Source organism: Gymnodraco acuticeps, unplaced genomic scaffold (assembly GCF_902827175.1).
Source record: "Gymnodraco acuticeps unplaced genomic scaffold, fGymAcu1.1, whole genome shotgun sequence".
Lineage (NCBI taxonomy): Eukaryota > Metazoa > Chordata > Actinopteri > Perciformes > Bathydraconidae > Gymnodraco > Gymnodraco acuticeps.
In genome coordinates, this window is record NW_022991244.1 from 1,302,385 (window position 1) to 1,315,127 (window position 12,743).

General features: G+C 39.8%; 1 protein-coding gene across 3 annotated transcripts; it reads right to left on the reverse strand.

Annotated features, from left to right (window-relative positions):
• Nucleotides 1-1,036: 1,036 nt before the first annotated feature.
• fam219aa (family with sequence similarity 219 member Aa) lies at nucleotides 1,037-12,743 on the reverse strand. 3 transcript variants are annotated; one of them, XM_034239532.1, is made up of 6 exons: nucleotides 12,507-12,743; nucleotides 7,035-7,131; nucleotides 6,344-6,437; nucleotides 5,693-5,773; nucleotides 4,205-4,259; nucleotides 1,037-3,716 (listed from the first exon to the last, which is right to left on the reverse strand). In XM_034239532.1, the coding sequence occupies exons 1-6, from the start codon at nucleotides 12,564-12,566 to the stop codon at nucleotides 3,561-3,563; spliced, it is 543 nt and encodes a 180-aa protein (XP_034095423.1). In that variant the 5' UTR covers nucleotides 12,567-12,743; the 3' UTR covers nucleotides 1,037-3,560. The 3 variants fall into 3 exon arrangements, with proteins under 3 accessions (XP_034095423.1, XP_034095422.1, XP_034095421.1); XM_034239531.1 differs by having other exon boundaries at nucleotides 1,037-3,719; XM_034239530.1 differs by having other exon boundaries at nucleotides 1,037-3,719; nucleotides 4,184-4,259.

Consider the following 12,743-nt stretch of genomic DNA (forward strand, 5'->3'; position numbering starts at 1 on the left):
CTCTTATAGCCTCAATCTACAGTATGAGGGAAGGGTGATGTTACAGGAAGCTTCATTCGATACATTACGTTTCATTGAGCTGATGCTTTTATACAAAGTAACTAACAACAGGTGCAATCAACCATGAAGATATGATATAAACTGAAAATAGCAAAGAAAGTCCTGCAAGTGCATTAGCTTTCACTATGCCAAACCACTTTAAGTGCTACTGCATTGGCTTCAATTAACGCCAAACCTTAGATACAGAAGTGCAACTTTTTTTTAGGTTTTTAAATGTTTTGGCCAATGTGTAGTTGAAACAGGTGGGTTTTCAGTCTGCAATGGAAGTTGTGTTGACTTTCTTCTGTCCTGATATCAATAGAGACCAGGCCATACATACATACAAGGCCAGTCTATACACATTCAAATGTACATATGATTTCAATAGAGTCCAAATATTTTTTTATGGCAAGGATATTTGCTGTATTCGAAGTCTAAAGGTTGGCTATCCATATGGTCACGTAGAGTGTACCGTAGTCTCCATAACACTGACAGATGACAGACATCTATAAAGTTCCACTATCTTTTTTGTGTGCAGTTAAATGTTCCTCACCAGTCTCCCAACGCTCCTGTCTCATGAACCTTCGTCCTAGGTCTTCCTCAGTGCTACTCCTTGCTGCTCGGACATGAAACTAGCTCCTGGGATTCAAGGCGTCTCCTGTACTGTAGGTAAGCCACCATTCGCCATCTGCTTCCAAAGGATCAACTCAAGGCTAATCACAAATACCCAACCCCCCACCCCTCACACTCACTACTCCTCTATCTTTCTATACCCTCATTCACTTGAGTAGATAATCACACATCACCCGCAGAGACTCTGTGTGGGGGGCAAAAGGTTTCATACAGTAGCTATTTGTTGCATCTCCTGCAGGGACAACAGTTGCACTTGACTTCCTTGTAGACTTCATCCCCTAATGAGACTGTCCATTGGTGGCATGTGTAAAAGATTGCTTAAAAATGAAATGGCATAACAAGGAATTACAAAAACCAGACACCCTCCAACTGCAGATATCTAATATTTATTTTTGATATGTTGCACGATACACAGAACTTTGACACTGTTAAAATCTAAATGGAACCAGTTCACAATCATCATTATAAGCACCTGACAAACACAAATAAAATAAAAAGCTTCAGTCTGGATATGGATTATTTTCCATTCTTGAAAATAAATTAAAAACGCACAACTGCAAATAAATAGCTTATGTTACAACACATTATTCTAGAGTCAAGAGATTAGTGAAGCTACACAACCCAGTGACACAATGTTGGCCTGTGAGTGAATCAAATAGCATGATGTCAAAGAAAGAAGAAAAGAAACTCAGCACCATTTCCTCAATGTTGGTGTTAACTGTAGTTATAGTAGCCATTTTAGTCACCTATTGTACTATTCGTGTATTTTTTCTACTTAATGCAAGTCGTTTTCAAATCTACACACATGGCACCATATTTTGCTAGTTAAATTTGTTCAAATACTTTTGTAATTTCAATGCTGCAGAAACATTGGGGCAGTATCATGTAAAGGAGATGCCCTTTTAAGTGTTAACAGATTAACAGGATTTATCATTTTTGTTCTCTTCCCAAGTAGCTTTGAGTTCCTTTACATACGTCACTATTCAGTCATTCCTTTGACCAGAGCAGAAACACCTCTTCCTTTGTTGACCATTCTTACATGTACGCAGATCTGGCACATCTTTAACCAAAAAAGCTCAAAGAGATGCTCTTTTTCCGCGGTTGTATCTGTATGGATTTTCATGTAAATGTAAACAAATTGTAAACGTGTTTAAAAATCAACAGTTATGAAAGAGGAATGCAAAGTTTTATACAACGCTGCAATATGTGCACAAAGTGAATCAAGATAAAGTTGTTCATAGTAGATGCGCACAGTATTTTCATAAGTAAGTTCACATCCTAATCTCAAGTCCCTTGAATACGAGTCATACCGAATACACTTCAGCTTGTCACGAGAGAAGAACTTGCACCACAGTGTAAAGTGCACAAATACTTCGAACTGTAGTCATATGAAAAGAAATAAGAGTGTATCTAGGTTCAAGATTTGCTAAATAGAAAATATTTTTTAGGTGTCATCAGATGTGCATTTTGTGTTTAGGGAAAGGATCTGTTGTTTCAGAGCAGATTCACATGCAGGTGACTTCATCTTCTAGATATGTCTTTAGAGTGATGTAAACGTGACAAATAAACTATTTGCGTTCGGTACTTCCTAAAAACGTACTCTTCAACGTTGTGGGAAACATCCATCGCAAAAAAAAACATTGACAATACACAGCTGTGTCCTGTGCTACATATACACTTCCTTTCCCAAAATCAAATTAAAAAAAATCGGTTATATTAATACCTAAAGGGGGATATGCGCAAATGTACAACCATTCAAAAAAAAATCTCATCATTTCCATTCTGGCAATATGGAATCACTTTAAAGACATTCTTCTGAACCCACAACAGGTATGGCCAAAATTGCACAATGTTCTATGTATTTGCACATATTCTAAGCCTCGTATTAATATTCCTATTAATATTTTGTAACAACAATCATGGTGGTGACTGCCTTTGTGCTCCTTGTACACATTCACACACGTGGGGGCTAACATGGACAAACACAAAGTAGATTCGTGCCAACTTGTGAGCTGTTCTGACATTATTTTTGACCGTTTCTTTCTACCGACTGAAATTACAGTGAGTGTACCTACATTTTAACTAACTTTGTGTTTTTTTAAGAGCACGCCTCACATAATGTATCGTCAGCACAAGGATGTGTTAGGAGGTCGATTCAAACTGCGCAAGCCGGTCATTAGGACACAGTGTTAACAGGCAACATGCAAAAACTATTTGTTTTCAGCTTCTTTTAACTGAATATGACACAATTAAGCAATGAAAACAACCTTGGTGTAACAGAAAAAAAAAACTGGAATTACTCTCATAGTGTTTTGAGTGTAAGCATTAGTGTTTCATCAGCAGCTTGATGGCTGAGCACTTCCTTCTTTGACATTTTCAGACCCACATGTCTTTTGACACATATATACACAGGAAGACAGAGCAGACTGGCTAAAACAAATGAGAACAAAATGGCCACTACAACACTTCCAATCTCTTCTTGTCCATCCAATCTGACCATAGTAGACTAGTAGAAGTGGACTCCATGGATGACACGGTAATGTCGCCCTGTCAACCAATTTTGTTTCGGTTCTTCTCCAACATCTTTCATGGTCCTTATCCACAAGCATGAGATGGACGTCAAAGGAAGAAGAAGCAAAAGTAACGTGTTTTCCTTTAGAGGTAATGTTTCTGCCATCAATCGAGTAAGATGCACAGATCCAACCATAGGAGGAACGTGCACAGATACTGTACATATTGACTCTTCTCCTCAAGACCTATCTACATCTCTTAATTTAGCCTTTATAAAGCCTAGTTTCCCCTTTGTGCCTCTGCCAGCCGATAGTTCTTCCTCCTTTCTGCCACTCTGGTCAGTAGTTGGCCTCGGTGCAGGTGGAAGGGGGGTGGTGCTACTGGATTTGACAGGCTGTGGAGGGAGCAGCCTGGCAGCACATGCAGGTGGGGTTGACTGCTTTGGGGGGGATCAGATCCAGATCCTCGTCATCCGGGATCTCATCGAGCCGGTACCCATCCTTCAGGAGCTGGATGTTCAAGTCCTGGTTGATCTGCTGAGGATGCAAAAAGAGCAGTATCAGCAAAGCTTTGGGACAATTTTGACAAATCCTTCAGCCGGGAGACACCTTGTTGGTTAAATTAGTCTTATGTTAATTCCAAAAATCTTAATATAGGTGTTCAAAACAATGGTGATCCGAATAAATTAAATATGACAGAAACAGAAGGCAGCAGTGTATAGTGCAGGCAGATCAGTGGTGGCAATGAGGGGAATCAAGAAGCACAACATAACAAAATATATTCTACTCTAAGAGGAAGAAATGAAACAGGAATTTGGATATGACTTATGGAGAGATAACTACAGATGATTGTGACTATGAGTCCTCCGAGAAGACAGTATACATATTTTTCCAATGGGTGCACAGATACCTGGTGTGACAATGGAACTGGGTGATCAGGTGTTGATGTTTGGGGGTTCACCATATGACGCAGTGAAACAGTATAATGCGTGTATAGATACCTGGTCCCTCAGACATCTCACCTCGGCTGAGGAGTATCCTGATGACGAGTATCTGGACATGTCGAAGTCATCGTCACTGAGAGACAGGAGACAGCAGAAGTTAGACACAAACATATGATGGTCCAAACAATAGTAACATATGGTCACTTTTTTTAACGAGTAGTTCGGAGCAGCACATGTTGAGATATCCTGACTTTTAGGCGAAGTATAGGTAAGCCAATAGAAGGTGGCTCCTCCATTACCCATAATGCAATTCTGTAAGCTCTTTTGTCTTTCAAACTATGTGGTCCCAGTCTGTACTGCAGACTTTCTGTTTCAAATAAGTAGTATGTATGTATTAGTTTGTTTTTTTACAAAATGATAATATACAAAAGAAACTTAAAACGCAACACAGACAGATCAGATATAAGTTATATAAATACATATTGAGAACATAACATTTGAATATTAGAAGACTTAAATAATTCAATTAAAAAAACTGGAGTATAAAGATATAAAGTCAGTCACTGTATATATTTTTTTTATTGTTAATAATTATCATAGTGAATAATAATATCTTTAATGTAACAGTGTAGAAAGATTTAGTAGCTTTTAAATTAGTGACTCCCTCTCCATCCAAATGTATGGGATATTTCAATAAGTAGGTGAGAAATTGTTTCTGTATTCTGTTTCCAAAAAGGTAATTCAAGGTTATTGTATCATTTATTAATTTTTAACTTACACATGAAAACATTACAACCATTTTCACAGACTGAGTAGTAAGCCACATGTCCCTTTAAAGAACACTTTAAAGCTAACATGCTGCTGCCGTCTCTTGAGTCCTATGAAACGATTGGCTTTAACAATGAGGCTGGATGTTCACACTGTAGCGACATGTTCAACAAACTACAGGCAACAATGAACCCTTTTTATTATAGATATGTTCTAAGAAGTAGAAATATCAGGCCAACACAGCAAACAGGCTTTTTCCACTAAATGAGTAATCTGCCCTCGTCACTGTAAACAAACAGAGTGTCATTGTATAAAGCCTCTTCACGTGAAACTAAAATGTGGACAATAAACAAACGGGGGTCCTGTGTGCCAGAAAGGTTGTCAGAGGGTGTGTGCATGATGCAATACATGATGCAAGTGTGGTTAGCTTGCAGAGTGCTCATTTCACATGAGAGTTTCCCTGGTGAGGACACAAAGGGTGGGACTCATCTGCGTCAAATGCAGACCTGCTGGTACAGAGTGGAAGGGAGCACACATTTCCCTCTGAGCCGCTTTTCCCCGTCCAAATCCTCACCCCGCTATCCGCTAATCCTGCGCCCTGGGAGAGGCTTTACCCCCTTTTTAGGATCCCTTCTGTTAAGAACTCTCTCAAGTTGCTCTATGGATTAATGTTACCATGATGACAGAGTGAGACCTGCAAAACTACAAGATGGAACATGTCCTGTCCTTTTAGGTCAGCCTGACAAAGTGGTTTTTCATACAGTGTGATATTTTAGTGTTATGAAATAATGTACATACCTGTCAGTGTCCAGTGCCACCAGGGGCTTCTCATCTGGGCTCTGGTCTAAAGACGAGTAGCCTTTATTTGGCACGACCAACCTGAATACGAGCACAGAAAAGGAGACAGACACAAAGAGGACAGATTTGAAAAATCTATTTTCGCCGAGCAGTTAGATGCATTCCTACTGAAACACACACCAACATACTTCCTAACATAGGAAGAGAGGAACAGTTTAATTGTACTGTAAATGTTGCTTTTCTAACGGGTCACAAAACATAAAAAATGGGGGCTAATCTGTAGTTTTGAGACTGCAGGCGAGTCTAGATTATCTTTTCCCTTCGGAGACTGAGTCCAGACCAGTCGGTAGCCTTTCTTATATTTCCACTAATCCACTGGGGAGTAGGATTAGACGGATGAGCCAGTTGTCAATGTTGTGGGTTGTACTGGGTCACCACTCGCACCCCCTTCCTCTCAACAGCTTTGTTGTGCGTTGTAGTAGTAGCATTACGAAGTCAAATGGCGTCTAATGACCCAAGCAGGTTGGCAGCTAATAACGGCTTCAGTAGCAGGCCGAGCGCAGGTTACAATAACATATTGCTTGAGATGCAAAGTGTAACATTTGTGCTGGAGGACACAACAGGAAATGAGCAGGCGGTGGAAGCTGTTACCTTGTCCTGGAATTCTTCTTGGGCTGCTGATTGACAGGACTTCCCACAGTGCCATTCTTCACTGATCCCTTCCTGGCAAGATCCCTCTGTTTCTCTGGGCAACCACAGGATGTGAGGTCATCATTAAATGATTCAATACAGCTCAACTTCAAGACCGTCAGTTGTGGATTATTTAGTTGAAAAAAACATTCAAATATGTTGAAAATAAAATACTTTTCATTGTATCTGCTCTACAGCTGCTATAAATTATAGTCGAGTCTCTGTAGCCAGCACAGGCAAGACATTTGATTCATTATAAATGTCTTTTACAGGATGCAATCTTGAACATTTTTGAAATGCTGACTTCAGGGTTTCAGAAAACAATGTTTGTTGGCAATGTATTTGGAACAGAGCCCTTAGGAGTAAATAAAAACAAGGATAGTGGAGTGTGGCTTTCACAGTGTTGTGGCAGTACAAAAACAATGGCAGCTCAGAAATGTTATGGCACCTCTGACATGTAATACTCTCTGAACATTGTATGGTACTAGATCTATGTTTAACTGATGTCGAATAGACTTGCTTTGACTTTTCATGATGTGCAACACAAATCTGCATACAAAGCTTTCTATTCTTTGCTACTGCTCCTGTTAAAATGTAACTATAGTCAATGTAAAGGCATGTGATATATTGATTTGCAGCGTGTTTGTGATACCTATTTGGACTTGCAGTGGTGAGGGCTTGTAGTTCATGGCCACAGACTCTCCCTTTGTGTCAGGGTCTGCCTCTGAGGTGGAGGATGCAGCTGGGTCCTAAAATGAAAAGCAGAGGGAATAGTTTTAACGAAGCATGAAAAAGTATATTAAATAAATGTACAACAGCTATCAATGTTACAGTGCTATGTATTAAGGTATCAATCAAGGATAGATTATGCAATATGATTAATGCAAAGTAAAGACATCTATACACGTCATAGTCTCTGCAAAGCGCCTTTATTTTGAAATTCATGAGGCACGTCTGGGTGACCATTTCTGTGAAAACGCACCTCCTTCATGAACATCAAACAGTGCTTTAACATGAGAGTAGTGACACAGTATATGAACAACAGGAGGTATCTTTTTGTACTCTTTTTCTCGAAAATTATTGATTGTTTCTCATTTAAGTGTCTGGAAGAACCCAGTAATCAAATAATATTATAATTGCTTTTTGTGAGTTGATACAAATATATTTTCCCAAATCGATCCCAGGCCCCTGAATTTGATCTAATCAAAATGGTATGGTAGCAGACTTTGTGATACCAGAATGATCGCACTGTTACCCAAATAATCTATATATATTGCATCATAGGGATACTTGCGATTTACACCCCTAATAACAACGTCAACAACAAACATGTGACATCTTATTTTAGAACAATCTCATATATCTCAGATACATATCCTGGGGTCCTGTCTCTTCATAGACTACATTGTTTGCTAATTCAGAAGCCGACAGGAATTTAACTTTGACCCAAGGCTTTTACTAGTAATACAATTAGAATCCACTTGTTCTATACTGTCATCTGGCGCCTAAACACGGTCCTGAGGGAACACTCAACTCAAGAGCAACCATCTGATTTATCACCAGCTAGCAGTGGCCCACATAGGCCACAAAATGAGCTCTTTTTTTAGGACCCGCATGTGTCCAATACCCTGGCAAGATTTCCCAGGCCTATGTGCAACTATAGCTGCCTGGCTTGCAGCATCAATAGGTCTGAGTGTTCTTTTATGTGTGAGCAGTGATGGCATGAGGAGGAGGCCGTGGGAGAACAGGGAGGTTGCTGTTGGAGCCACGGTTTCCCCAGATTGAGAGAGGGGAGCTGGGCCGCGCTAGGCCTGCTCCGTGACAGAGCTCCACATTATGTTGGTCCTACAGGCCTTCCCTTGTTGCACTCTGAGGGTCCCCAAAGGCCACATGGGCGAAGGCTACCGAGCATTTGGCTGTCAAACACTCTGTATTCTCTCCAGAGAAATGTCTGCTATATTTAAACGATCAAAATTAAATAACTGGAGCTGAAACTCAGAACCTTACAGTTGAAAAATCACATGGGATCAGATCACTTCTCACATACTTGTATGCTACTTGTATTCATATATTTTAATAATGTCAAATACAATCTATAAGTGTTTTATATCTATTTTAAAAAACACTTCTTCTTTTTTTAATCATTCATCTTAAGTGTCTCTAAAGATTGCAAAATAAAAAGGTCTAGAGATATTCTAGGAATTCAGGCCAATTCCATGTGACCAATAAAGCTTATCCAATCTCACAGAGCTTGATAAAAAAATGCATGAGTATTTAGCAGGGACAGTGAGAGGCTTATTTTGCATATCAATTTCCATGTGACACGTTTAAAAACAAGACGCCTGCCAAAAACTAAATCTGATAAAACAGAAAAGCACAACACGGATACATGTAATGTCAAGGTAATGCGCACATTTCACTAGAGCTGAATTGATTCTCAGAAAACAGTAGCCAACTATTTTGATAATGCTTTATTGGTTAAACAAATTACTCGTGCAAAAAGGGCAGCTGGTTGAGCTTCGAATATGGAGATTTCATGCTTCTTCTTAGTTTAATAACATCATTAAATTATTTCAGGTTATTTCGATGATGAAAAAAAGAGTGCTGCCAACCTTAGCAATTCGTCTCAAGAACACGTCCCCACTTCTCTACAATATCGAGAGATGAATGACAGCTTGAAGGTTTTTTTCTTCAAACTGTGATCCACTAAAGCCAGTCACCTTTAATGCATTCAATAGCTGTCTTCTAATCTAGCGATGAAGCATTGCTTCATCTGGCTGGAATAATTCATGAGAGCTGCAACAGTGAACTAGGAGCATGAAAGCACAGCACACAGATGAGGCCTTCCCACTGTAACGAGCACACACACGCTCTTTCTGTTCTGTGACAGGCCCTTCCCTTGGATCATTAAGGCTCACCCAAAGGATCTTCTTTTTCACACTTTTCTTCCACCATGGACAGATACTGTGATGAGGTAGGGTCAAATTGTCTGTAAAGTAAATCCCTTTGAAATGATGCAGCAGAACTGGCGGTTATTAATGAAAGAGACTCAGTATTATGATGTCTGGGACAGAATTCACTGCCACTTCTTCAACATAATATGCCTCCATTGCTAATACACACAAGCGGGGTATATCCCACAATAAACAAACCCGTCTTAGAGTAAAACAGCTTACACTATATCAGTTTAAAATGTGGCCTAAAAAATGTGAAATAAAGTTCAAAAACCTTTATCCAATAAGGATGAAGTAATATTATGTTTTCTCATCCTGTACAATTTCTAACACTTTCCATTTTGTATATGTATTGTGTAAGGAGGTAATTGGACAGTATTAATCACTTATCACCAAAAGTAGAGCTATGATATTGGATGTCACAGGAAAGGTGAGAAATGCAAATGTCGATCCCACTGTTGTGATTGCAATAGGTGGTGTGTTCTTCATATTATGAAGCTTTTCCTAAAATATATATATTTAAAATGTTATATAGATAAATGCTTAAAGTAATCATGATTTATTTAACTGTAACCCCTGTATCATGATAAATAATGTATCGCCAGAACTTGCCAATACACACAGCCTTAGTATAAAAAAAGTCCTAATGCACCACTATTTTGAGGAGTTACTCACAAAATGTAGTTGAAAAGACCCAAAATGTGATCGGCTGTTTATATATTAAGAGACTATAGTTCCTTGAAAATCGTACGCAAGTGTTGACAACATCTACCAATAATAACCTAGCCTTCGACTTTTGGGACGACACAATGGGGGTTATAATATATGAAAAGTCCAACAAGGCAAGTGGCCATAACCTTTAACATGCATTACCTTAACCCTTATGCATTGCGCTCACTCATGGTCGGTCGGGTGTCACACACACACACACACACACACACACACACACACACACATCACACACACACACACAACACACACACACACACACACACACACATCAACACACACACACACACACACACACACACACACACACACACACACACACACACACACACACACACACACACACACACACACACACACACACACACACACACACACACACACACACACACACACACACACACACACACACACACACACACACACACACACACACACACACACCACACACACACACACACACACAACACACCCACACACACACACACACACACACACACACACACACACACACACACACACACACACACACACACACACACACACACACACACACACACACACACACACACACACACACACACACACACACACACAACACACACACACACACCACCACAGCACCTACGACCTCTTAGTGTATCAGTTTCACCAGCCTGTCCTCCAACTCCTTTACTGCCTCTGATGATGAAGAGCTACAAGGTTGCTGACACAGCACAGACAGCAAGCGATTGCTAGGATTATACATCACAGCCGACCACTGGCCAATAGCAGTGTAGACTAATACATCAGGTGACCAATAAATCAGCTGCTTGCTATCCTTATGACAATGTTAGCCGGGCTCTAGATGTTGCCCACAGTAATCATTCTCAAAATGTCCTTGTGCTTAATGCAAAAAAGGGCATGTTTTAATAAAGTGTAGGTTAATAAGAAATACCAAGTGAATAATTACATCTAAAGTTTGAAAGGTATTTTATAAAATACAATATATCAGTGATTTAAATCCCTCAAATTGCAAAAGAAGCTGTTTGATTTGCGTGAAATTTGCAGAAAAACAAGGAGGCAGGTGCCAAATGTATTCATGCTGTTTTAGGAATCACAATGAAGTTATTAGCATTCAAATGCGTGCCATGTGTGCCAGAGCTACTGTGACACAATCAGACACGGTTTAAAATGTGAGGGCCTGTTTCAAAGGATGGAGTTGCACATAAAAGCAAGGTAACATTTAAGATTGTGTTGTTTGACTCTACATTTACATGAGGTGATAAGAAATCAATTCTGTAATATCAAGAGTTTTCTGACTGATACTGGATTTCATTCCACAGAAATCACACTGGATGAAACATGAGAGCAGACTGATCAAATCTTCATAAGGAGAGGCATTTGCAGCTGCATTAAAAAGGAGACTTTCTGTTTCACAGAAGTATGTTCTTCTGTGAAATCTGCTGTGTTTAGCCTCAGGGGTTAGGAGGGTTGGGGAACACAGGAACGATAATGAACAGTAAAACATGGAGTTCTACTTTTGCCTAAACCTCTAAGGCAAACACTTGAAGAAAAAAAAAAGGGGGACAGCTGTTTGAGATGGCTTTGTTTGAAGTATGGAGGCTGGTGTGTCAGAATGATCCATGGTCATCTATAAGCTGTATGGGTAAAGCTCAACTCAACATGACATGAAGGGAACAACAACAGTGGTTCAGTAAGTTATTGCCGGCCATGACTTTTCATTTCAGATATTGTCCAGTGTGCAGGTTTGGCCTATTTTATACCGGCATCCAAACACATATGTATGTTATAAACACTGCAATGGGGATAAAGCACGGATTGTGTCATCACTGGCTGCAGCTGCAGTCTAATTTTACTGGCAGGTCTGTCCTATAATAAATCATGGAAGGAGACTATTCCCCTACTATGGGCCTGCTCGGGCTAACCATCCTGGGGATTGCAGTCTGCAGCATCGGTGTGGATAGATATACTGTTCACTCGACCATTTAGGCTCACAGCTCCCATCCTGATCCAAATGACACGTCACCAAATGACGAAATGTAAAACAACAAAAAATCCACTATGTCAGATATTGATGTAAACAGGCGCATAGTGACGTTGATTGTTTTTATAAATAATGATTTGAGCCAAATGCGTAGCTTAATTTATATGATAGAATAAAGTAAAGGCGTGTTTATTATTTAACCATGATATGTATTATTTATGTTATCACTGTCGGAAGAGATACACCGTTAGCTGCTATCTTTCCATCTTTACAATATCAATCTACACCCATCCCAAAGCTCCAGTTTGTGCTGAAGCTGAAGATTGCTTAGCGGTTGCTCACAAACACGGATTATGTCAAACAACTGTCACACGATAAACCCACAAGCGAGACAAAAATGTTGCTTTGAATAGATTAATTTGCATAAAATGTGTTTTTGTGTTTGCTCCCTTACCAAAGGCTGGGTCTCTCCGTTGACTGGAGGTACTTGGAACCGGTCGATTTCTTCCATCATTTTGGCAAAGCGTTATATAAACAAATACAGCAGTGAAGATAAACGGTGACTTGTGTCTAACTCTCCCGGTGGATGATGCTCGGTTGTTGGGATCCTTCGATTTTCAGCATGATAGCAGTTCGTTTTCCTCCATCCTGACAGAGGTGACTCGACAGCAAAACAGCAGTACCGCCCCAC

Bases quoted from the DNA above. Each gene is read 5' to 3' on its own strand.
- fam219aa (XM_034239530.1), bottom strand. From the start codon at position 12,566: ATGATGGAAGAAATCGACCGGTTCCAAGTACCTCCAGTCAACGGAGAG. The intron at 7,132-12,506 runs GTAAGGGAGCAA...TTTTCATTTTAG, and splicing joins ACGGAGAGACCCAGCCTTTG to GACCCAGCTGCATCCTCCAC. The intron at 5,774-6,343 runs GTAACAGCTTCC...GCTCGTATTCAG, and splicing joins AAGAAGAATTCCAGGACAAG to GTTGGTCGTGCCAAATAAAG.